Source organism: Quercus lobata, chromosome 11, assembly GCF_001633185.2.
Source record: "Quercus lobata isolate SW786 chromosome 11, ValleyOak3.0 Primary Assembly, whole genome shotgun sequence".
Lineage (NCBI taxonomy): Eukaryota > Viridiplantae > Streptophyta > Magnoliopsida > Fagales > Fagaceae > Quercus > Quercus lobata.
This window is the reverse complement of record NC_044914.1, coordinates 33,985,051-34,011,633: the sequence shown is the minus strand read 5'-3', so window position 1 is coordinate 34,011,633 and position 26,583 is coordinate 33,985,051. Positions and strand designations below refer to the sequence as shown.

General features: G+C 34.1%; 3 protein-coding genes and 2 pseudogenes across 3 annotated transcripts; 3 read left to right on the top strand and 2 right to left on the bottom strand.

Moving 5' to 3' along the window:
• The first annotated feature begins 1,060 nt into the window (after positions 1 to 1,060).
• Positions 1,061 to 5,069, top strand: LOC115966758 (annotated as a pseudogene).
• Positions 5,070 to 6,825: 1,756 nt separating this feature from the next.
• Positions 6,826 to 13,543, top strand: LOC115969565 (sodium/proton antiporter 1-like). The gene is made up of 9 exons (XM_031089241.1): positions 6,826 to 6,939; positions 7,452 to 7,580; positions 8,834 to 9,010; positions 9,678 to 9,784; positions 10,851 to 10,971; positions 11,385 to 11,446; positions 12,126 to 12,428; positions 12,658 to 12,952; positions 13,036 to 13,543. The coding sequence occupies exons 1-9, from the start codon at positions 6,919 to 6,921 to the stop codon at positions 13,153 to 13,155; spliced, it is 1,335 nt and encodes a 444-aa protein (XP_030945101.1). The 5' UTR covers positions 6,826 to 6,918; the 3' UTR covers positions 13,156 to 13,543.
• A 403-nt stretch (positions 13,544 to 13,946) lies between these two features.
• On the bottom strand, positions 13,947 to 15,185 carry LOC115969567 (annotated as a pseudogene).
• Positions 15,186 to 18,487: 3,302 nt separating this feature from the next.
• LOC115969570 lies at positions 18,488 to 21,618 on the top strand. The gene is made up of 5 exons (XM_031089244.1): positions 18,488 to 18,627; positions 18,742 to 18,800; positions 19,208 to 19,257; positions 20,963 to 21,111; positions 21,203 to 21,618. Exons 1-5 carry the CDS (start codon positions 18,605 to 18,607, stop codon positions 21,405 to 21,407), a joined length of 486 nt encoding a protein of 161 aa, XP_030945104.1. The 5' UTR covers positions 18,488 to 18,604; the 3' UTR covers positions 21,408 to 21,618.
• A 646-nt stretch (positions 21,619 to 22,264) lies between these two features.
• LOC115969568 (ADP-ribosylation factor 2-like) lies at positions 22,265 to 26,447 on the bottom strand. Its single transcript, XM_031089243.1, has 5 exons — positions 24,768 to 26,447; positions 24,445 to 24,515; positions 23,656 to 23,775; positions 23,250 to 23,368; positions 22,265 to 22,675 (listed from the first exon to the last, which is right to left on the bottom strand). The coding sequence occupies exons 1-5, from the start codon at positions 24,913 to 24,915 to the stop codon at positions 22,585 to 22,587; spliced, it is 549 nt and encodes a 182-aa protein (XP_030945103.1). The 5' UTR covers positions 24,916 to 26,447; the 3' UTR covers positions 22,265 to 22,584.
• Positions 26,448 to 26,583: the final 136 nt, after the last annotated feature.

Sequence of the window (26,583 nt, the reverse complement as noted above, 5' to 3'; positions counted from 1 at the left end):
AAAGAAGAAATAGGTTTGGCGTAACCTCGTTGGAGTAGGAGCTTGGAGGGCTTAGGTATATTGGATAGATTAGGCTTGGAGGGTCTTTGGTTGTTCATGTATCCCAACTACATTCTTTAGTGGATTATTTACCGCTTGGAGGGCGGTGGAGAGGTTTTACGCTAAGGGCTTCGGTTTCCTCTTCGATAAAACATCGTGTGTTGTCCTTATGTTTACATCTCTCTTTCCTTAATCTTTTCCATTTAATTTCTGCTGTGGATGTGATTTTATTTGATTTAGATTGTTTATCTATTCTGTATTAAGCTTATGTTCATATTCCACACATTAATTGTTTGACATTAAGCTTAAATTGGTAATTTGTAAATTGGGGGTCTAAACGTTCATAGTGTTTTATACACTAATTGAACTTTCAATACATACCAGTGTCCTCCATCTCTCTAGAGTAGCACTTCTCGAACTTCCCAGGAAGACGGATTGGTATGTGATCGGGGATTTGGAAACGGTCCCTCAAGTTCTTGAAAATGTTGGACATCATCTTTGGTAGGAAGTCATTGATGGTCCACATTTGAGGAAGAATGAACGGACAAGCGTGCCCACTTCCAAGGTTTCCTAAACTCCCAACCTTGGGGGTCCTATCATCCGCATCATTTTCATCCCCGTCACCCTCTATTACCCGGTCATCTTCAATTTCTCCCTCACCATCAATTTCTCCCTCATCTATCTCTTCCTCATCTTCCTCTCTTGTATAATTTTCCCCATCCTCGTCAGAAGAACGGGCTGACGTCTCTCTTTCTGATGACTAGGAATGGCCCTCCTCGGGCTCTTGTCCTGTTTGGTAGACTTCGTCGTAGCTCACTCCTTCACGGATTAACAACTGCTCACTAATCGCTTCCCTAGACATTTTTTACCTACAAGCGACAGAGTTATTCGAAGTAACTAAGTTGACGGCCTCACTAAAAAGCTACACTATCAACTAAAACACAATAAAATGATAGATAGGAGAAAAGAGGAGAAGACTTACCAAGTAAACGGTCTCTGGAAGAAGTGATGGTCTCAACAAATGGATGAAGAGTATAAAAAGACGATGGGAGCAAGGTTCTCCAAACAGTAAGCTCTCTCTGGATCAACAATAAAATGGGGAGAATGAAAAAAAAAAAAAAAAAAAAAAAAAAAAAAAAAAAAAAAACAAAAACAAAAAACAAAACTAAGGTATATATAGAATCAAAGGGTGCACGGAAGACGAAGTGACACCCTCATCCAGAAATGGATCCAGTTAGAATGCGACACATGTTCAAGCAATTAATGCAGGATGCTCGAGGAAACGCCCATAAATGCCTCTTTCTACTTGTTCCTGAATAAATGAAATTAAGTAAATAGAAGTCACAAAAAACTGAACTCCACAACCCGTCAACTTTAGTTGACGAGGTTATGGAGTAGGGAGCCGCTAATAAGGATAATTTTGTAATATTGGGACTTACCCATGGCAAGGCGAAGAGTGACACCCCAAACCAACCCGTCAGCCTTGCGTCTATCAACACATGACAAATAGTTAGTCTACAAAGTTGACGGGATTAACTTAGGATGGGAATTGAAAGCTAACACCACCATGATGAAGGGAGGAACTAGGCTGACGGTTCTGACATAACCCTAATTTGGTCTCCACACATACATGTAAGGAAATTTCTTGTGCCCCACGCCTAATGTTGATCAAAAAGACTCCTACAAGGAAAGGATTGCTAAAAATACGCTCATGAGGATTCCTATAAGGAAAAGACTTCTAAGCCAAGGAAAGAGATGTCAACCTTTTTCTACTATAAAAGCCCCAATACCCTCACTAACCAAGGTACGCATAATTTACCCTGCTCTGGCGCTCTAGAGTTGTGAGAAGTTCTAATTTGACCTTCGGAGGGCACTTGGCCGGCACCACACCGGTACTCTCTATAAGATCTTCTCTTTTTGTTGTGCAGGTACTGTTTTGAGCACATGAGGACCGTGTGATTTACTGTTGATTTTTCAGCATCATCAATTATCATATTGGCAAACTTTTTTTTTTTTTAATATTCAATTCATGCCTGGTTCATCATTAGGAAAAAAAAAATGATTTTCTACTTATGAATAATTATGCAGACCGAAATCAGCATCTAAAGCAGACCTTAAATTCGAGAAGAAACGCCAGTTTTATACAAGTAAGTTTCTATGTTTTTTTAATTTTTTAATTTTTTTTATTTTATTTTATGAATTGGTCCAAGTATGACAATTTTTACAGTTGCTTCTACAAAAGAATCAGACGCATTTAGATTATTTATGCAAAGTCTGAATACCCATTTCAGTATTTGGAAATTTATGGGGTTTTAATGCTCTTTTAGATATGCACCACCAGCATGGATAACAGTATTTTTAGAACATTTGATGTTTTCCCACATTGTTAGTTCCTGTTTAGTGTTCATTTGTTACATCTTTTGGTCATGTGGAATCTTTTTTATCCTCTATAGTTTGATAATTTTTGGTCCCATAAGGATTGATTGTAAATAGTTTTTTATTTTATTTTATTTTATGAAGGATAAAAAGAAATCATCATTATAGATTTTCATTCGTGCTTTAATAATATGCAGAGGTTAAAGATACTGTGGCTGCCCTGATTGCCCAGAAGGCTATTGGCAAGGTGAGATTGTTAAATTAACATTCGCGTTGTTTATTGTTATACACTTGCCAGAGTTAATTTTTGGTGCTGTTGGTGGGTAGTTTGAACTGTGTTTACTTGCTTATTGGCAGTTTGGTTATTGCATTGGTTAGTATGTTGTTAAGATTTATATCATTTTTTTTTTCTGTCACTAGCAAGAAAGTTCCAGTTAGGACTTGCATTGCCAAGTTGTAAAGTTTGTCTTCCTTTTGATGGACTGAATTTCAGCTCCTTTACACATGTTGTTTGCCTATCTATTTCAAGATAGATTTAATTTAAGTAAATCTTGCACTTGCAAGAACATATAGCATTGATTTTTGGTCAATCTTTTAGAGTTGAGACATTACCTCCAAAAGGGAATTTTGTACATAAAAGTTAAAAGAGTGTCGGAGTTTTCATACTTTTTTAAGTGATTTAGAAAATGAATTGGCATAAATTTTTGGTACTTGTAAAATAAATTATACAATATTTAGCAAAATGCAACCTTTTCCAAAACCGCAAGGATGTAGACAAATTTTAATCAAGTGGTATGCAGGATCCACAAATACATTTTGTGGCTGCTAGTGTGGTGCAACTCTGTTCTATAATGGTATGGCAAGTTAAGGGAGTAGCATTGAAAAATGACACATCATGCAATGTATAGATAGAGCCAGATTGTTCAACTTACATGTAAAGGTGAGTACCTTCAATCAACCTCTAGGATGCAAGATACAAAATTGAGTAGTTTATTCACTACTTAATTTGGGTTAGTGACAAAGGTTTACAGAATGTGGTTCGATTGGGATCAACGTTTTGGGTTTGAGGGAGTGATGTAGGTTCAAGCAGGATACCCACTGGATGATGCTACTTGAACCCCATGAGTTGAGGTCAGGCTTTGACCTTTATGAGGGTGTGTCTACGGCCCCTTTATTGTTTAGGCCCTTAAAGCATTGGTTCCTCTGTAGATAGGTGCTATAGGATCAGGCTTATGTAGGGTCTTCCATAGAGCAGTCAATCCTTCCCTTTTTAACCTAGCTAAAATTAAGTGAGAAATGTGAAAGGTGGACAATTGAACAGAATCTTGAACCTTCATCTCTTAAATGTCAAAAAGATAAGTTAATATGAACCTGGATCAAAAAATTTTGGAGTGAAAACTGTATTGCAGCAAAATTATGACCTGGGGATTTCAGATATGATAAATTGTTAATTTGCCCAAATTCTCATGATTCTTTTTTAATTAAAAAGGACCCATTGGAGTCCATAAATCTTACCAACGCCTTGTAAACCTCAGTAAGGATGATGTTAGGACTCTATTGTGTTCCACAAGTACCAGATTGTTTGTTACAATTGTGTATTAAAATTGTATACCTCTATTTACCAATATATGAAGAAAAAAATTGTATACCTTTATTTGATATCTGAATCTAAGGTGATGCCTTTCTTTTGTTTCATTTAAACCTTTTGAACTAATATGTTGTGGCAAATGTTTGATAACACTCGTAAAACTTATTTTTGAGTAATATTCATAATCTTTATTATGTTAAATATCTATTTATGTTCTGCCAGAAGAAGAAACTTAGAAGCCAACAGAAGAAATTGAAAGTATATGATCTCTCGACACTCAGATTTCCTTCCTGATTTGAAGACCCCGCGGCAACCAACTCCTCCTACAGATGAGTTGAAGCCAAATTGTAAATCTATGAAAAAGTTAATGTGAGCATATGAGTTCCATGATTTACTTCCTGTTGCAAGCTTTTTCATTGTGATATCTGTCTTAATGTAATATCGGGTTCATTTTCATCAGCTTGAAGGAAGGAAAACAGCTGAGTACAGTTCTTAATCATCCTGCTTTCCAGTTGGATCCTTTGGCTGCCATTCATCAACACCTGCAGAGCACACAAACTATTATAGATGAGAAACCGAAGAAAAAGAAGAATAAAAATGGAGGGAGGAAGAAAAAAGCTAAGAAATCTAAGGCTTCAGATGGACCTCAATCTCTGGTTATGTGAAATAAACTTTTGTCAATCTACTTCTATAAGCCATATTTGTTCAGATCCGATCCTGAATCATTCCAATACTTACATTTTGAATACAAAATATAGTCCGATCAATGTAATTTTTTCCCCCTTTGATAATTAGCTTTATCAATCTGCTTCTATAATCCATATATGTTCGTATCTGATCCTGAAACATTCCTATGCTTACATTTTGAATTCGAAATATGTTCACCTGGTTAACAAGTCTATGTGGATTTTCTAGAGCTTGGTCTCAAAAAGGATTTTCTTTCAATTATAGATTTCCGTGATTATTCATTTTTTGGAAGGATGAAGTATAAAGCTGTATGTTCACTTAACTCAATCTATATTTGAGTCCTACAAGCTATAAATGAAGCTGACTTGCCTGGAGTGCATAATTACGGTTATTTAAGCAGGCATATTTAGTTCTTTTACCATGTAATCTTCTAGGTGAAGAAAGGTTCATTTTATACATGTCTTTAAGTTCAGTTCTCTTCCCATCTGTTATTCTATATATTGGTATTTGGATTAACAATCAATGATATACTTGTGTTATTTTGTCAGTCCTTTCAAGAAAAGGAATCTGCATGCGCATGTTCTTTTTATGAGCGCAACCATCTGCTTTTCAAGTGTGAATTAACCAGGTAAAGCTAAACGCCTCCTAAGCCGGAAAATGTTTTGCAATGGATGTTATCTTCTTGTACACCAATACTAGCAGTTCATTCATAACATTAACATTGGAATACTGTGCATGCAGCTGATCTTAATAAATACTCCTTAAGATAGATCAATTCCCAACTGATTACAGCAACTATCTCGATCAGGCAAAAAAAAAAAAAAAAAAAATTGTACTAGACATTCTCAATTGGATAATGATCCAACCAGTGGTTATAATTTATCATATAATATTTGCAGATAAGAGTTGTTTCACTACCAACTGCTGCTTGAGATATCAGAATTTAAATTTGAAATACATGTTTGCCGGCCTGCTTAGGAGAGTTCTCCACTAATGCTCCAATTAGGTTGGGTTTTCACAAAAACTCTTATATTTTTAGTACTTATCACATTTGGTTCTAGTGATTAAACCCAGGTCAAACTTAATTGGTATAATTTTCCACGTCTTAGTTGTTGTAAGAGGCATTAGGGAAGAGATCATATCATGTAGTTTTGTTAGAAATGTTGTTGGATAACCAATCAAGACCTTCATATAGTCCTTGGCCAGAGGTGGCAAAAAATTGTCGGTTTAAATAAATTTTGGGTTGAGTTAGGATTTGAGAATTTAAAATTAAGGGACTTGAAAAATAATTACTAGTATAAATTTGTAGGCCTTAGGGAGTTTGCTCAAACAAAAATATTGAGATATTATAGTAGATTTGAAATGACACCTTATTTTTAGTTTATTAATATCATTTCATAAATTTCATCAATAGAAAAGACATGTCATTTTATATCTCTATTCAAGTAAATTTAAATTAAAGATTGAAATTTAAATTATTCTCTCTAAATTTCTTAGTCCAAATGAGTAATAGGTGATTTTTTAAGATTTTTACAGGAAGGTGGTTGATTTAGGAATCAGGATATTGTAAATGTAAAAATATCCATATCAAGTGCATGCCAAAAAGTAATCATAATTATACAACAGTTGTGCCGTCGCACTTGGATATTTTTCTTGTTACATTTTTTCACACATATAAGTCCAAATAACGATGTGGGGTTAAACGAAAACTTCTATTGTCTTTTGCGTGGCAGACATGTAGAGTGGGGTAGAGTGTTTTCAATTGACTCAACAATAAAATGTGAAACGCACGTAATAACGTACAAAGATAAAACAAAATACAAGATATGGAGCAAAAGGCCAAAGATAAATACATGACTTAAACAAAGAAACAATCAAGCCAGAAATTTCGTATAATTCGTATATATATGACTTATATACGAATTATAGCTTCCTTTTTCACTCTTTAACCCCCCACATTCTCTTTTTCCATTTCCTCTCATCGTTGTCTTTCCACATTCATCTTTTTCATCAAGCATTCAATAATTGGACTGAAACGTGATCCAAACGCAAAGAAGAAACTTCATCCTTCAAGACTCAAGAGGCTTCTTTCTAAGCTTATTTAAAGGAGTCTTTCCCATAATACAAGATGTGGTGTTTCCTAGCATCCAATTTTCTATATGAACCCATCAAAAAAAAAAAAAAAAATTCTCTATATGAAAAAAATCCTTTTGTAACTAAACTATCCAATGTTCCGAATTTTTTCAATTGTAAGTAGTAACTCTTTTCATTTGTAATAGCTCCATATGCCACTTTTTTCATCTATCCAAGTGTAATAACTCTCTAATATCGATACATGTTTGTAAGTTTTTGAGAATTATTTCATGAGAATCATCACAATTTACGATTTGTTGAGACACATTTGGTACTTATGTTTAAACAATAGTTTTCAGTTTTTTTAGAAATACGTATGGATGAAAATGTGTGTGGAAATATGTGTATTATTGTTTAAAAACTGAAAACATGTGTTAAAACACATGTACCAAACAAGCCGTTTCTAATTTATTGAAAGATAGTTTCAATTTATGTTGTTTGCTTTTGATAATTATTTTTCATTAACAAATTAAAACATTAATTGACTTTTGGTGGAGGTGGAAATTCAACACTAAATTTCTTGTGCTAAATTATTATTAAATTACTTTAGTTACTAAATTGTTTTTTTTTTTTTTTTTTTGAGAAACTATTATAACGTTGGTTGTTTTGATCGTGCCTTGTGATATAGGATGTTGCGATGGCATTGATATTTGGAATAGGATATGCAGGCATCATTTTTGAAGAATCTTTTGCTTTCAATAAAAGTGGAGTGGGATTACTGATGGCCGTGAGCTTATGGGCAGTGCGCAGCATTGGGGTAAGATTCTTTCTCACTACTTGAAATTAATGACATATTATCTAGCCAAGACCCGTTGATGATTCCTTCTATGATATGAGTTTTGCTGGCAAGGAAGGCTTCATATATCCAAGTTGGCATTTATGGGCTGTTTTCAGTTCATATATTCTTTTCTAATGCTGAGTTCCTCGGCATAGTAATGTAAATTCAACAATGCTATAGACATAACAATATTACAAATTTCACTACTTGTGGAGGTGACAGATTGTGATTAGTGCAACATCACTTTCACTGGGACCACCATTAACATCGGTTTAATTGATGAGTTTGTTACTTCGTTTGGCGTTGAGATTAAGACATCAAAGTTGCTTATGGGACTGATTAATTCTTCTGCCAGATGTTGATAATATATGGTTACTTATGATATGAAATGAGATCAAACTTTTGAACACTTCTGTTAATTTTAGCTTTAGATATGACAGGTGCTGAATTGAATTCCCCCCCCCCCCCCCTTCCCTAAAACAGTAAATTCAAAGTGTTGCTCTTTTGTGAGTTTATAGTGGTTGTTTTTCTTTTTTTAATCTAGTTTACACTCCAATGATCCTGAAGACATTTTGGACTTTTTTTTTTATAATGTAATAGAGATTTGGGTAAGGCTTCCTTAAAGTCAAGTATTATTTCTATTCTTACCAGTCAAATTCAAGTCATTTAAGAATATCTATACATTGAGGCTACTTTGGGAAATCTAATTCATAAGTATTTTTCATTCAGACCAACATTGCTAGCTGGATGCATTGGCTAGGCCCTATACCAGTTCTATTTCTTCTTCTTTCTTAGTTACTTTGTGTGTATCGGGACCATCTCGTCTATGTTCCATTCATAGACATGTATAAAAAACAATTTATAGTATTATTGTTTATCTCTAGATAGAATCATTTATATGGAAAAAGGAATTCACACCCCCCCCCCCCCCAACAACAGCCCCCATGAGCAAGAGAGATGAGGATATTTATGTCTGACGATTCTTATCAACTTTTTATATGTTTGGTATTGTGAAATAATAGCTTTTTCTCGTAAGTTTCCTCTGAAATAAACTTATTGTATGTTTTTAGTGCAATCTACTTTCTTTATCCTTTTATACAAACTTCAAGGTCTTGATGCCTCTTACTACAATGATGTGGCTATATCTGTTAAAAACGTATTGGTTGCAATGTGGGGTTTTTTTTTTTTTTTTTTAATCTTAATTACTTTGTGTGGGTGTTTGACTTGTGTAGGCTCCTTCAACTGATATAGCTGTTTCAGAGCTAACGAATGCATCTGCAGAAGTCGGTGAAATAGTATTTTTCTTGCTTGGTGCAATGACCATTGTGGAGATAATTGATGCTCATCAAGGTTTTAATCTGGTTACCGACAATATAACCACCCGAAAGCCACGGACTCTCCTCTGGGCAGTGAGTGCTCTATTTTTGCTGACATAACCATATTAACTAATGTTGAAGTTTAATTATATCAAATTTAATCTTGACATCTAAACTACATTTTTTTCCCTATGGTCCAAGGTTTTGATCACTCATGGTATTGGTATTTGGTTTGGTGGTCAACAAAAGCCTTGGAAAATTACAAAAAGAAAGGATAGATTGATAAAAACCTTGGGCAAACCAAGCTGTCTGTTCACTTTAGTCCAAACTTCAGTTTCTATTGTACATCAATCGAATAACTTGGATTAGTTGGTATATAGGGGTAGGTTATCCACGTCCCTTAGCGAACATTGCTTGTCAGCATCATTCCTTGATGCTGAAGTGTTTCCCCAGCTGATTCATCAAAAAATGGAATTGCTATTCTTCTCTTTAAGTTAAATGATACATAGAAATTATTAGCTAATTTTCTATCATAATTATGATGCTTAGTCCCTCTTTCAGTAAGAAATTCCAAAATATTGAATTTTCTAATTTTAATTTTTATAGAAATTAGCTATAACTTGTCTTATTCCACCAATGCATTTCTCTGCAGGGACCTTAGTGGTCTATTTGATTCTAAATCTTCCTGTATCAGCCTTTTCCTTCTACACTTTATTTCCTTATCAGTTAATGAAGTTTGACACAGTCATGAAAATTGCAGATTGGTTTGGTGACTTTTTTCCTTAGTTCGGTCCTTGATAACATGACGTGTACCATTGCCATGGTTTCTTTATTGAGGAAACTATTACCTCCATCAGAATTTCGCAAGTACGAGCTGACTATTACTCTATTTTATCTCATGTGATTTAAATCTTCATGAGTTTTTGCATTTGATTAGTCTGTTATCGTGTATTGAATTTCAACAGCTCATTCAAACAAAAATATTCACTGCAGTATTACAAGTTTCAGTTCTCCTGTACCATCCTCAAAAACTATATGAAATTAGGGTGTTTAACTTAGAGCTCTGGTTCTCAAATGTAGCTTTTTTGTAATTATTTTCTTGAGAATGCATTTCAGGAATATATGTTAATGGTGGATCTCTTAACTCAGCACATTTCCTAGGGGGGTTGTTTTGTTTGTGTATCTTACTTATATTATCAGAAAGCGTGGAGGCTTCAACCAGGAAATTTAGCTTTGATACCATAGTAACCAAATAGTTAATCTAAAAGCTTAAAATGATGGGCATGGGTATGATTTATAAATGGATATGCTCCAACACTCTTAATACTTACTAAAGTACAAGATGGTTATCATGAAGATTGTGGAGTTAGCTGTCACATCAGCAAGGAAGATAAAGAATTAAAGATCCTATTCTCGATCTTTGTCTACTAGGGGTTCTCTAATATGATAGATAGGTTTTCTATTTGTCACTGCATATTCCGACCATGTACTTACCTTATCTGAGCCACAATCTTAGAAGACATGACTGGTAGAAGGCTATTTGAAAGTAAATACATATGAAATGTATATCATCTTTTTATTTCTTTCCAGAATCAAGGACAATAAAATGTGCAAAACTTCAGAGAATTTAATGCCTTCATAGTCATGAACCTTATCTTAACTAAAAATGTTTAAGGGGATGCTGTTGAAGTGCAGATAACAATATCATAACAGGATAATTGGGTTTCTCAGACACTCTTATCTGCTGCCATGTCCAAATAGCTTGACTTTAATAGCTTTAAGGAGATCTCTGCTACATTGAAACTGGCTGTGTGCTTGCTATCTTATCTCTTCTCGAAAACTTTAGATCAAGTGTTTGCTAATCATATTTTTCTTTTTCAATTATTGATTTTATTGGTAAATCTCCATTTTCTGATTGAGATTTAATTGACAGGCTTCTGGGAGCTGTTGTTGTGATAGCAGCAAATGCAGGTGGTGCATGGACTCCCATAGGTGATGTTACCACTACTATGCTGTGGATACACGGTCAGATATCAACTTTGCAGACAATGAAGGTCTTTTTCATTATACTATCTTGATACAATACATTTCATGCTGCTGTTGCATATTTAATCCAATGAGATCCAACCAAAACATCTGCATTAGCTGACTGTCTTCCCCTAATGTCACTAAAACGGAATAGAATATAAAACGTGTCAATCACTTCACTCATAAAATCTACTCTGCAATGATGAAATTTTAAGTATATATATGGGGAAGGAAACCTGTTTATAATTAGTGATAAGAAAAGCTTATAAAGCATTTGGTTAAAATTTAGCACTCCCCGGCTGTGGCTCTTTCAATGCCAGGTCCTTAAATCACTTGAGATATACTTGTTCAATTGCAGTGACTGGGAATGTTTAATTACAGAAGCACAGTGCTGAAATTAAATAAAGAGTTCCCATTATAGCATTTTCTTTTGTTACAGGACTTATTTGTACCTTCAGCTGTTTCTCTAGCTGTCCCACTGGCTCTTATGTCCCTGACTAGGTACTCTTCTTGCTATGGTTGTTAAAATCTAGATTTAAATTGTAAAACCTTATGATTTTATAATCCCAACTCCATCAAACAATCCGAAACGCTTTAAAAAACACCATGTTGTAGAATCTGGTGGAATAATAACCATGCCTTAGTCTCAAACCATGGGGGAATCCAGATTTAAATTGTAAAAAATCTATATTTTAATTAAGATCTTATGTACTTTTCAATTTAATAGAAAACTTTTATCATCTTGTGAGCTGTGATTTTATGTGCTTATCTAAAATATTGATAATGTTAATAAGAACATGCTTGTATATTACTCTATATACATTGTATCAAATTTTAATTGCAAGGATGCAAGGATTTGAACCTTAACAAATTATCTATAACTTGTAAACAAAAAGTTTTACCTTTTGAGCTACATTCCAAACTATTCTACTTCTTGAATTTGTTAATATAAGATGATAATTTTTTATAGTTATTAAACATAGTGTGTCAAATCTTACAATTCCCCAATCCAATTTTACAATCCAATCTTGTAGACCATTCAGTGATCTTAGGATCTAGGTTTAAACAGTCTTGCTTCTTGTATTGTCAAAGCAAAGCCAGTGAATTTTAGTTTAAAAAGGCTAGGTTTAAGTTTTTGGATTATGGATGATGAGATATGAGTTTCTCTTCTTCCGTCCAGTGAAGTTAATGGATACGGACAGGACTCTTCCAATGTTATGGCATCCGAACAGATGGCTCCCCAAGGACTGCTTGTTTTTTTTGTAGGTATTGGAGCTTTGATTTTTGTTCCAGTGTTCAAGGCCCTAACCGGTTTGCCTCCTTTTATGGGTATCCTGCTTGGACTTGGAGTTCTTTGGATTCTAACTGATGCTATCCACTATGGTGAATCTGAAAAGCAGAAGTTAAAAGTGCCACAAGCTTTATCACGGATTGACACTCAAGGAGTTCTTTTCTTCCTTGGAATACTTTTGTCTGTTAGCAGGTGAATACGGAACACATTTTGAACTTCTGTGTTTCATGTACTTATGCTACATAATATATTTTTAGATATAGTAGCCGTATTTATGTGTCTCTGGAAGAATTATAATCAAGATATTTATGATATATTAATCTGATTTCCTAAAAAACATACTTGGATACATATACACGTGAGATATGCTAAGTTATTACTTCTGCATTATAACAAACTTGTTTTTTTTTTCTTCCCCTAGCCTTGAGGCTGCAGGGATTCTTCGGGAATTGGCGAATTTCCTTGACGCTCACATTCCTAGTAGTGAAGTGATTGCCTGTGTAATAGGAGTCGTATCAGCAATTATAGATAATGTTCCACTGGTTGCAGCAACGATGGGGATGTATGACCTCACCTCCTTCCCCCAGGATTCTCAGTTTTGGCAGTTGATTTCATATTGTGCTGGCACCGGTGGATCCATGTTAGTTATTGGCTCGGCAGCTGGAGTAGCATTCATGGGAATGGAAAAGGTGGACTTCTTTTGGTACTTACGGAAGGTATGGACTGCTGTGTAGTGACATTTTATTGACTAAACTTTTATTTTTCTTTTTAGTAAAAGAAGTCATTCTTCTTTGTGCAGGTGAGTGGTTTTGCTTTTGCAGGTTATGTTGCTGGTATTGCTGCCTATCTAGCGATACATAATCTCCCCATCTCCCTATCTACAACTGTAGCTCAGGTTCCTTTCCTTTCTGGTTCATAAACTATAGAGAGCTTTTGCTTGGATGTTTCCCTGGCTTCAAACAAGGCAGTAAAGAAATGTTGCAATTCACATTAGTCTAGTGAAGATTGAGAGCACCTGGTTGTTCGGAATGTGGACATGGTTTTTTGAGATATTGGAAGTCAAAGGAAGACCAGAGGAAAAGATAGGTTGAGATTATTTTGAACATAGGTCAGTCAGATTCACAATATGATGAATTCAGTGAGAAATGTAATAATATGCTTTATATCCAACGAGTCTTACTTTCAAGGTTAGAATGATTGGGGTAATATCAATGTTTCAGTTTCCACTCCTTTATAACAAATTAACAATAGACAATTGCGAAGTACACATCTTTGAATATAGTGATGTATTTGCAAGGAGTTTAACTTGACTTTCTTTTAAGATGTATTTTTGAAGAAGTAGAGAAAATTAAATATAGTTAGATAGCTTGCATTTCAAATGATTAAATTTATCATATTCCAATAACTTAAAATTTTGAAACAATCGGTAATTTAACATTATATCAGAGCATAAGATCCTGAGTTTGATCTTTATTTCCTCTACTCTACCTCTTATTTAAAATCTCAAATGTCGGGTCTCGCCTATTAAAAAGAAAAAACTCATAAATCTGTCATCATGGTTGAATACTTAAATCTCTCAATGCGAAAACAAATGTAAAATTTTCCTGGAAAATGACTGCAACAAATGTAAATTTTTCATGGAAAACGACTGCAGCACTACACCAAGACAGAACCAAACATTAAGTAATACAATTACAACTGGAAAGATTAAAATAGAAAATTGAATTTGGGAACATGGCAACTCAATGCAATACAAACTTTTCGTCGCAAAGCTAATTTATTGTTCTTCCTTTCCATCAAGATACAGAAACACTCATAGAAACTATCAAAATCGGCTAGGATGCGGTTATGACTAATACCAACCATCCAAAAAGGAAAAAGAAAGATGTTGTAATTGTGATCCACACTACAACTTGAGAAAAACAAACTCTTCAATGGCCGAAACTTCACCAATCTTCTTCAAAGCTTCCTTGCTTGGTTGGTCATCCACACCAATTGCCATTACAGCTTGCTTTCTGGGGGCAATCCTTCCCACAGTCATAAAGCTGACATTCACATTCTCCTCACCCAAAATGCTCCCAACTGTTCCAATCATACCTGTAAAATACTACCTTCCAAGCTGACATCAACTTCGAAAGATCCTACCCTTGTCAGATGGGGAATCCCATCCTTCACCCGTCCCTCGAACTTAATCTCCCCAGACTCTGATATTGCAGAGGCAAATTTGGATTCCACATTCGCAATCTAGAACTTGGATGAAATCAAGTGGGCTCTCTGGTGAACCATCTAGAACAATTCTCTCCTCTGATATCCTCAGACCTCTCTGCTTAGCAGTAAAATCAGCATTAACCAAATTCACAAACACACTGGAAATGGGCTCAATGATACCCTTGGTGATCATGGCACGAAGAAGCCTGGTGTCAAGATCATCAGGAGCTCTAGCAGAAGCATACGTCACTTTAACAGTTTTCACACCACTTCCTCCTGCTACTAATTGCACAGCAAGTCTCCCCAGCTTCTCAGCAGGTACAACATATGGCTTCAGCTCCGATAACATCTGAACATAGAAATGGAATGACATCAACTTATTGTCTGCTGCTGGTGGCTCCTTTGTGAAAACATCAAGTGCAGCCCCTAAAACAAAGAGACCATGTCATTGACTTTCTTCAACCGTAAGATATATGTGAATCAAGTATGAGAATGTAAGAACCTGAGCAACAATTCCAGCATCTAGTGCATCTTCATCAATTACTCCCCCACGAGCAACATTGACAATTCGAACTCCTTTCTTCATCTTTGCAAAAGTATCATCATTGAGAATTTTTGATGTAGTAGGTGTAAGAGGCATGTGTAGAGCACGATCGAAACTCACAAGCTCCACACCTATTGCACGAGCACGATCTGCCAAGGCATATGGATCGTGTGCAATCACATGCATTCCAAGCCCCTTAATTGGCACGCCTGGCAACTTCTGGCAACTTAGATTAATTGTATTGTTTCTTTTGATTGATGTTTTTTTTTTTTTTTAATCCTTTTTCAATTTTGTTAGTACCTCTTTCATGCTGTGGTGTGGGGGATTGTTACGTTGATTTTTCTTTCTATTTTATTTTTATACTACTATTTAAGGGGCTGCACCTGTTTGGACCGAATTTTTTTTGGTTCCAAAATACCCCTATAGCCTATATTTAAATAAAGGCAAAACTTGGTAAAAATGCTTCTTTAACTTCCATGTAAAACACTATCTACAAAATAGGAACACACTCCCAGTACACTCAACGTTTGTTTTTAAACTCAAATTGTTTCTTCTTTAGTTATCCAATTTTGTATTATTCTTCTTTTCACCATTATCATCATTGTTAAGAAACTCCTCTCACTCACCTCTTTGCTTTAGATTTCACTACAAACAACAATAATAACAGCAGATAGATTTGAGGTAAGCTCTTTCTAACTTCAATTTCTCTCTCTGACTTCAATTTCTTTCTCTATTTGGCCATGTTTTGCTTATTGTTTTCCTTAATCTCATCTCACAAGGGATTTTTTTTTTTGTTCCTTAATCTCATTCACTCACCTCTTTTCTTCAGATTTCACTACAAACAACAACAGCAGATAGATTTGAGGTAAGCTTTTTCTAACTTCAATTTCTCTCTCTATTTGGCCATGTTTTGCTTATTGTTTTCCTTAATCTCATCTCACGAGGGATCTTTTTTTTTTTTTTTTTTTTTTTATTGATCGAAACTCACAAGCTCCACACCTATTGCAAGAGCACGATCTGCCAAGGCATATGGATCGTGTGCAATCACATGCATTCCATGCCCCTTGGCACGCCTGGCAACTTAGATTAATTGTATTGTTTCTTTTGATTGGTGTTTTTTTTTTTTTTTTTAAATCCTTTTTCAATTTTTTTAGTACCTCTTTCATGCTGTGGTGTGGGGGATTGTTACGTTGATTTTTCTTTGTACTTGAATTTTTTTAGGATGTTGAATTTTTTATTGCTAGGTTTTTTAATTGGAGCTCTACCTCTTTTGTGTTGTGGGTCATATATGGGGTCTGTTCATTTTAAGTATTTGGGTTGGGTTTTAGTGGTGACTTTGATTTCTTTGTGTAGTGAATCCATTAATTCAATCCATATTTTCATGTAATGAGAGAGGCTGAACAGTTTATGTAGAGTATCCTTGACATTAGAAAAGAAGTATTCTGGTTGGATTGATATATTTTGAACTTATGGTCTTACAAAAATGGCATTAATTAAATATGATTAGTTTTGGTATTTTGGTCGGATTGATTTTAGATCTTTGATTTTTGTTTCTAGGTTAGATTTTGTTTTGATAACTGTATTTGGTTAGAATCTGCTTTCTTTTCTTTCAAAAAAAGAATCTTCTTTCTTTAGGATATTTGTGTCACATTTGGTTTGCTTTTGTTTAGAGTATTTGGGTTAATTGGTTTTGGGTATTTGTCAATGAGGTTTTTAAAATAGAGATAAAGAAATACAATCATGCCTTTCTTTTCCTTTTTCTCTTAAGTTTGGAAGACTCTGGATTTTTTTTTTCCACAGTGATGGTTACCAATTCCTATAGATAACCATAAGTCCATAAGGCCCATTAAACATCCTCTGGGTTTGAGTTTAATGGCCGAGTGCATTACGTCCATGGAAATAATAGTGATTTTAATGATTCAGTGTGAGTGTGTTTGTGTATATATATTTTATCCTCACTATGTTTGTTTAATCCATATAATCATTGTTAAAATTAGAGATATGCTGATGTTTTGATCCTACCCACTTTGAGATGTACATATATATTCTTGATTGACGTTTTGATCTGTAGCTGATATTTCTGCCATAATTGTTAAAATTATGCTGTAAACTCTGTTGATTATAAATTTTTGCTGGAGCATACTCTTAACAGTTTTGACTTCCAAAGAATGGCCAAGTGCTGCCTGTCGATTATAAAATTGAAGATATTGTTTAATGATGAAATGATATAACCATTAATAAATTACAAATATCAGAGTGTGAAGATTAAAAATGTGCAGTGATATCTAGGCTTCCAAAATTTGCTTAAAATTTTGCAGGTCAAGGATTCTATTATAAAGAAAACAAACTTATCCCTATCCTAGCTACCTTGACTAAGTTCAGCAAGAAGTATCAAATTATTTTTTTTCTTCATCTTGGATTTGTTCAAGGAGAACGAACATGTTCTGGCCATTTTGGATGTAGAGTGTCTATTTTTCAATATGAAATTTTATTGAATTACATCCCCACAGTATGAAAGAATATAGAACCCAGACAGGTTTCTCAAAATTTGAACCCTACGTGAAGAACAGTCCATTCAAGCCTTCAAGATGAAAAAATGGGGAAATCTTATACAAAAAATAAATCCAAATGCTTTAGAACCACGTCATCAATTATAATTAGCAAAAATAGAGGGAAATAAAAATAAATAAATAAATAAATAACCGAGGTTGGTCTATATCCAATCTTCGAGCACTGGTACACTTTTGCTCCATCCATATCCCTTCCAAAGTGAACAGTAACAAATTCTAACTTTGATTGAAGAATGACATAAGATTTATTATTAAGCAAGACTTGTGAATAAATTTTTGGTTATAAGATTTATTGACGAGTTGAAGCTGGCATTAACTTAAAACCCTTCAAAACCTAGAAAATAACGTAACAAATAAACCAAATATTTTAAATTATTGATGAACAGACCGAGAAACAAAAATGTAAAGGTTTTTTTTTTCTTTTTTCTTTTTTCTTTTCTGTATGTTGCTACAACTTTGTTTTCTCTTCCCAAGAATGATACAAGTAAACCGTTATGCATATGACATATATATGTAGAATTACTATAATATGAAAAAAAAATTCTAACAGTTTGGTCCACATATACGAGCAACTTTCTGTTTGTTTGAGAGAGCACCACCAGGCCTAGTTGCTTGAGTGGTACCCAATACCTTATATGTCCGCTAACTCGGGAGTTCGATCCCCCGCAATAACAAATTACCTAGCAAAAAAAAAAAAAAGAGAGAGCAAGTTTATTATCTTTTTGTTAGGAGTAATTCAATCAAGATTTTTCCCACATCTATGATATGGGTTAAGATAGTGTCTATATTGTAATAAAAAATTAAAAAAATTTAAATATACCATACTTAAAAGTATTTGTTATTTTTAATATATTACAACTCTTACATGTTTTTATATATTCCCACGCACCGCACGGGACTACTGCTAGTAGCTATAAAACCCAAATCCTCTGTTTTCTTTGCTCCGCCTCTCTTTCCTCTCCTACTCACTCAGTTTCATCAGCCAAACCCAAAACCTCTAATCTGCGGGTTTCAACTTTTGATTCGCTGGAAGCTCCAAACCTTTAATGATGGGCAAGTCACGCTCACGGCAAGACTATCATTATCATATTGGCAAACTTTTTTTTTTTATTCAATTCATGCCTGGTTCATCATCAGAACCAAAAAATATATATTTGATTTCTACTTATGAATAATTATGCAGACCGGAATCGACGTCTAAAGCAGACCTTAAATTCGAGAAGAAACGCCAGTTTTATACAAGTAAGTTTCTTTTTTTTTTTTAATGAATTGGTCCAAGTATGACAATTTTTACAGTTGCTCCTACAAAAGATTCAGACGCATTTAGTTTATTTATGCAAATTCTGAATACCAATTTCAGTATTTGGAAATTTATGGGGTTTTAATGCTCTTTTAGATATGCATCACCAGCATGGAGTAATAGTATTTCTACAACATTTGATGTTTTCCCACATTGTTAGTTCCTGTTTAGTGTTCATTTGTTACATCTTTTGGTCATGTGGAATCTTTTTTATCCTCTATAGTTTGATAATTTTTGGTCCCATAAGATTGATTGTAAATAGTTTTTTTTTTTTTAATTATTTTATTTTTATGAAGGATAAAAAGAAATCATCATTATAGATTTTCATTCGTGCTTTAATAATATGCAGAGGTTAAAGATACTGTTGCTGCCCTGAGTGCCCAGAAGGCTATTGGCAAGGTGAGATTGTTAAATTAACATTCGCGTTGTTTATTGTTATACACTTGCCAGAGTTAATTTTTGGTGCTGTTGGTGGGTAGTTTGAACTGTGTTTACTTGCTTATTGGCAGTTTGGTTATTGCATTGGTTAGTATGTTGTTAAGATTATATCATTTTTTTTTTTTTGGTCACCAGCAAGAAAGTTCCAGTCAGGACTTGCATTGCCAAGTTGTAAAGTTTGTCTTCCTTTTGATGGACTGAATTTCAGCTCCTTTACACATGTTGTTTGCCTTTCTATTTCAAGATAGATTTAATTTAAGTAAATCTTGCACTTGCAAGAAAATATAGCATTGATTTTGGGTTAATCTTTTAGAGTTGAGACATTACCTCCAAAAGGGAATTTTGTACATAAAAGTTAAAAGAGTGTTGGAGTTTCCATACTTTTTTAAGTGATTTAGAAAATGAATTGGCATAAATTTGTGGTACTTGTAAAATAAATTTTACAATATTTAGCAAAATGCAACCTTTTCCAAACTGCAAGGATGTAGACAAATTTTAATCAAGTGGTATGCAGGATCCACAAATACATTTTGTGGCTGCTAGTGTGGTGCAACTCTGTTCTATAATGGGTATGGCAAGTTAAGGGAGTAGCATTGAAAAATGACACATGATGCCATGTATAGATAGAGCCAGATTGTTCAACTTACATGTAAAGGTGAGTACCTTCAATCAACCTCTAGGATGCAAGATACAAAATTGAGTATTTTATTCACTACTTAATTTGGGTTAGTGACAAAGGTTTACGGAATGTGGTTCGATTGGGATCAACATTTTGAGTTTGAGGGAGTGATGTAGGTTCAAGCAGGATACCCACTGGATGATGCTACTTGAACCCCATGAGTTGAGGTCTGGCTTTGACCTTTATGAGGGTGTGTCTACGGCCCCTTTATTGTTTAGGCCCTTAAAGCATTGGTTCCTCTGTAGATAGGTGCTACTATGGTCAGGCTCATGTAGGGTCTTCCATAGAGCAGTCAATCCTTCCCTTTTTAACCTAGCTAGAATTAAGTGAGAAATGTGAAAGGTGGACAATTGAACAGAATTTTGAACCTTCATCTCTTAAATGTCAAAAAGATAAGTTAATATGAGCCTGGATCAAAGATTTTTGGAGTGAAAACTGTATTGTAGCAAAATTATGACCGGGGGATTTCAGATATGATAAATTGTTAATTCGCCCAAATTCTCATGATTCTTTTTTAATTAAAAAGGACCCATTGGAGTCCATAAATCTTACCAAAGCCTTGTAAACCTCAGTATTTTCTCATTCCATTCTTCTTGAGTTTGTTGTCCATCCTAAGGACTTTGCATGGGGACATGGTTCTAAATTCTAATCTCCAAAACAAGGAATGTCTAAGCCTTAAAAAGAACTATTATTCAATATGGACCAATTGTTTTAATGATGATGTTAGGACTCTATTGTGTTCCACAAGTACCAGATTGTTTGTTACAATTGTGTATTAAAACTGTATACCTCTATTTACCAATATATGAAGAAAAAAAATGTATACCTTTATTTGATATCTGAATCTAAGGTGATGCCTTTCTTTTGTTCCGTTTAAACCTTTTGAACTAATATGTTGTGGCAAATGTTTGATAACACTTGTAAAACTTATTTTTGAGTAATATTCATAATCTTTATTATGTTAAAAATCTCTTTATGTTCTGCCAGAAGAAGAAACTTAGAAGCCGACAGAAGAAATTGAAAGTATATGATCTCTCGACCCTCTCAGATTTCCTTCCTGATTTGAAGACCCCACGGCAACCAACTCCTCCTAGAGATGAGTTGAAGCCAAATTGTAAATCTATGAAAAAGTTAATGTGAGCATATGAATTCCATGATTTACTTCCTGTTGCAAGCTTTTTCCTTGTGATATCTGTCTCAATGTTTTTTCGGGTTCATTTTCATCAGCTTGAAGGAAGGAAAACAGCTGAGTACAGTTCTTAATTATCCTGCTTTCCAGTTGGATCCTTTGGCTGCCATTCATCAACACCTGCAGAGCACACAACCTGTTATAGATGAGAAACCAAAGAAAAAGAAGAATAAAAATGGAGGGAGGAAGAAAAAAGCTAAGAAATCTAAGGCTTCAGATGGACCTCAATCTATGGTTATGTGAAATAAACTTTTGTCAATCTACTTCTATAAGCCATATTTGCTCAGATCTGATCCTGAATCATTCCAATACACATTTTGAATACGAAATATGTTCACCTGGTTAACAACCCTATCTGGGTTTATTTTGTTTCAATATCCGAGAGATGCTCTTAGTCCGATCAATGTAATTTTTTCTCCCTTTGATAATTAGCTTTATCAATCTGCTTCTATAATCCATATTTGTTCGTATCTGATCCTGAAACATTCCTATGCTTACGTCTTGACTACGAAATATGTTCACCTGGTTAACAAGTCTATGTGGATTTGTTTCTTTTCTATTTTCTAGAACTTGGTCTAAAAATGAATTTTCTTTCAATTATAGATTTCCGTGATTATTCATTTCCGTGATTATTCATTTTTTGGAAGGATGAAGTATAAAGCTGTATATTCACTTAACTCAATCTATATTTGAGTCCTACAAGCTAAAATGAAGCTGACTTGCTCGGAGTGCAGAATTACGGTTTTAAGCACACATATTTAGTTCTTTTACCATGTAACCTTTTAGGTGAAGAAAGGTTCATTTCATTCATGGCTTGAAGTTCAGTTCTCTTCCCATCTGTTATTCTATATATTGGTATTTGGATTAATAATCAATGATATACTTGTGATATTTTGTCAGTCCTTGCAAGAAAAAGAATCTGCATGCGCATGTTCTTTTTATGAGCGCAACCATCTGCTTTTCAAGTGTGAAACAACCAGCTAAAGCTAAACGCCTCCTAAGCCGGAAAATGGTTTGCAATGGATGTTATCTTCTTGTACACCAATACTAGCAGTTCATTCATAACTTTAACATTGGAATAATGTGCATGCGGCTGATCTTAATAAATACTCCTTAAGATAGATCAATTCCCAACTGATTACAGCAACTATCTCGATCAGGCAAAAAAAAAAAAAAAGATTGTACTAAACATTCTCAATTGGATAATGATCCAACCAGTGGTTATAATTTATCATATAATATTTGCATATAAGAGTTGTTTCGCTACCAAGTACCACTGCTGCTTGAGATATCAGAATTTAAATTTGAAATACATGTTTGCCGGCCTGCTTAGGAGAATTCTCCACTAATGCTCCAATTAGATTGGGTTTTCACAAAAACTCCTCTCTTTAGTACTTATCACATTGGGGAAAAGATCACATCATGTAGTTTTGTTAGAAATGTTGTTCGATAACCAATCAAGACCTTCATAGAGTCCTTGGCCAGAGGTGGCAGAAGCACTCTGGACGTACCTGCACAATGAATTAAGTCAATCAACCAATACCACGATTCAGACTACATGTATTTTGGGCAATCCCATTTGTGTGTTTGGATTGTCTTATTAGTTGATTTGCTTATATCTTGAACGTGGATAAAAAGTACCTTTATACATAGGAAAAGTGGGATTTTAAAAAGTTGTACATAAGCAAATAAGCTTAGAAGGTTAAACCAAATGCACACTGATTTGAGATAATAAGACTTAATTTAGATCATATGCATAAATCACAATAGACCATGTTAACAGTTATGCAAAAAAGTGATAAAAAAACATAACTTTATTTATATTTAGATAATTTTTTTCAAGAGAAAACTATATCAAGAGTGGTTTCTTCTTCTGTTTGTATTTCTGTCAACTAAAGGGGGTGCCTTGTAGAGTGAAAATGTACACTATAGAAAGGAGAGCTAAAGGGAAGAAACAAATAAAATATTACAGATCATTGAATGAAAACATGACTGATAAATCAGCCAAACAAATAAACGGGAAGAACATGACTGATAAGACATTCTTTTTCTTTTTGATGGGGTATAGGGAAAGCAAATGCTTACCAGGGACGCTGATTGAGTGAGTATAGGCCAAGTTTATCAGCAACCTCAGAAGCATTCATAGAATTTGGAAGGTCTTGCTTATTGGCAAAGACAAGAAGCACGGCATTGCGTAGTTCAAACTGCGCACAAAAAAAAATGATAAAAAGTGAATCTTTATTTATATGATTATAGTTACTCATCAATGCAATACTTCTATAAGCACAGATTTTTTTTTGTTTTTCTATATTGGGATGAAGAATTCTCTAAGCATAGGTTTAATTGCACTAAAAGAAATTCAAGATATAATCATAATGGAGATTTTCAATACTGAAACATTGATTGGAATCTGTTTAACATTGAAATTCTAAGTTAAGAAGGTAAAATCTAATTCCAAGTTCCTAAGTTCTAACACGTTGTCCTTACTAACCTCAACAAGAATACGATGTAGCTCATTCCTGGCTTCTGCAACTCTTTCTCTATCATTGCTGTCCACGACAAAGATTAGTCCTTGAGTATTTTGAAAGTAATGTCTCCATAAAGGTCGAATCTGTTTAATAATGAAATTCAAAGCATATGCAGCATTATTAAATTTCATAGAACATAATGACAAAACCGTCATTATTTTAATATTTTTCAAGAATAAAGATGAATTCTTTTATTAATTACAAATGGGGTACCCTTCAACCTTTCTTTTCTACTTTAAAGAAAATAAAATGTCTTTCACTATATTATAACCGGTAGAGCCAGAGTTTGAATCCTTGTTGTAAGCAAAAACAAAAACAAAAACAAAAATTTCCATGGTTCAAAATTGAAATGGCAATTACTAATTATATAGCAGTATTAGAGACAATGGAAGGTACATGAGATTAATTCTATGAAATGTGTCTCATGAATGTATGAAATATTTGAGAGAAATAACCTTGGAAAATTATAAGGTACTTATGATTAGGTTAATGGATTGGGATACTTTGATCTTTGTTGAAAGATGAGCTAGATTAACTAATTCATCTTTCTTCATAATCAAACTTAACCCTTACATAACTCAGTTGAGTTACTGCAACCACTTGATTTTATTATGGATAAATATTTGTTATTTTCACTTTCTCATCATGCAGAAATCCATTTTTCATTTTTGAGGCCAGAAGAGAGGAGGCAGAAATTTATGTGCAAATCGCTAACAAAAGAGTTATGCCATAGAATGATATCAAGCTGGTACCTTATCTTGTCCTCCTACATCCCAGACAGTGAAGCTAATATTCTTGTACTCTACAGTCTCCACATTAAAACCTGTTCCATTAAAAATGAAGGCAATAGATCATTATGTATGAACCAGTAAATCAAACAACAAGGAATTATCACAGATAAAAGATCTGAAAAAGTTTCTAGCTCAATCTATAAAACCATCACATATATACAATGAAAAAACTATAAAATGAAATAAATTCTACCTAAACTTTGAAATATCTCGTGCTTAAGCAACAGAAAAGGAGGTAGTTCCAATCTTATTTAAATTGTAAGAGTTTCTAATGTAGTAGTTACCAATTGTGGGTATGGATGTAACAATCTCTCCCAGTTTGAGCTTGTACAAGATGGTGGTCTTCCCAGAGGCATCAAGACCCACCATCAGAATCCTCATCTCACATTTTGTAAGAAACCTCTTTGCTAGTCTACATATGATAGCACCCATGCCACTTTACCAACAAAAACAGATCAACTAGGATTAAAATTTTCAAACAAAACCTCAGCAACAGAGAAATATTAGAAGAGAAAGAAAATGGATTGTTTCATCAATATGAGAACTTATGTAAGAGAAAAACTTAAGGAGAAACATAGGAAAAAAGGATATCTCTTGTATTTAAAGCAAACACCAAATGGGACATTGTTGGGTGGAAAGTAAAAGAAGAATAAATTCGATTTTAGATGAGAGGCACAAATTATATACTTATATTGTAGTGTTCAACTTCATTAGTACTTGCCATCATATGGGAACCCTCACAAAAAATGTTGTTGTACTAGATAGCCAAAATTCTTTTGGTCGCTTTGAAGTTAAACAGTAGTGTGTAATGTGTATTGGACTTTTTATAAAGTCTACACACACGTCTTTGTGCCTAACAAAGCTGAAACAATAGGTCCTTCTCAAAAAGCACTTAGAATGATGCCCCAATAAGAGTTAATTGATTCCAGATGGTCCAGGTTATTGTTCTTTCCTGGAATCCAATCTATTTCAAATAATCATAACTCTTAATAATACAATCTTTTTCTTCACACTGCTTATCATAAGCTTTTTTTTTTTCATGCAAGCCTGTCCAAAAGCGTTGAAGCAAATATTCCCAGTATCATCATTGAGCTAAATAAACTCTCATGCATTTATTGTCCTTAAATAATACTACGATTTGGAAAAATATTTCTTAAGATAGTGCCATATTTTATTTTATTTTGTTGAAATATACTAAATTCAAGTATCATTGTAATGCTTTCGGTTAAGGCAAACGTTTGAATATTATGTTTATATGAAATATACTTTCCAATAAGATGTTGATAAAGTAGATAAATCACATTTGGTCAATTTGATATCATGTACATCTCAAAATTTAAATGGGTCGGGATTAAAATGGCTATGTACTGCCAAGCATATGGATTCCGTAACAATATATTTCAAAATATATATAATTATGAAGGCATCAAGAGCTTTGTAATTTAATTGGTGTTTCTAACGGAGATGTCCATCCCCCTCGACTGTCACAACCTAGAATTGCCTAAATTACCACTGGCATATAAAAATTGTCAAAAATCAACTTGTGAAAAGCAAGAAAACTATTAATTTGGAAAGCTGTTAAAGAGACACAGGTCGCTCTTAAAACATAAAGTTCAGCTTGATAAATTATTTTTGTAGTGTTTTCCTTGCAGCTTCTTTCAGAGATGACATGTAGGGACAATCTCTCGCCCTAAAATGCTCAAGTCGCCTCGACAACTGCTTTTCAGTGATATGGGGATACCCTTTTGCTCCATAACCCACAAACACAATTCCATTTCCATCCCACTCCAAGATACTAATAGCTGATGCACTTTCACTTCCATTTCCTAAATGCAAACTATATGTCAACTTTCAAGTGTCAACAGACTCAACACCCTTCAATCCTATGGCCAAGGAAAAATGCATCCCTCCATTCAAACCTAACATAGTATATTTGGAGTTGTCACTCAAACCTTAAGAAAATAATAAACGCAAACTAGGCTTTTATAACATCAACAGTATTACATTTGGAAAAAAAAAAATCACAACTGCATTATTTTTTGAGAATATTTTTTACAAATAGCATTAGGATAAGGAAAAGCTCCAGTGTAGCACTGAAGA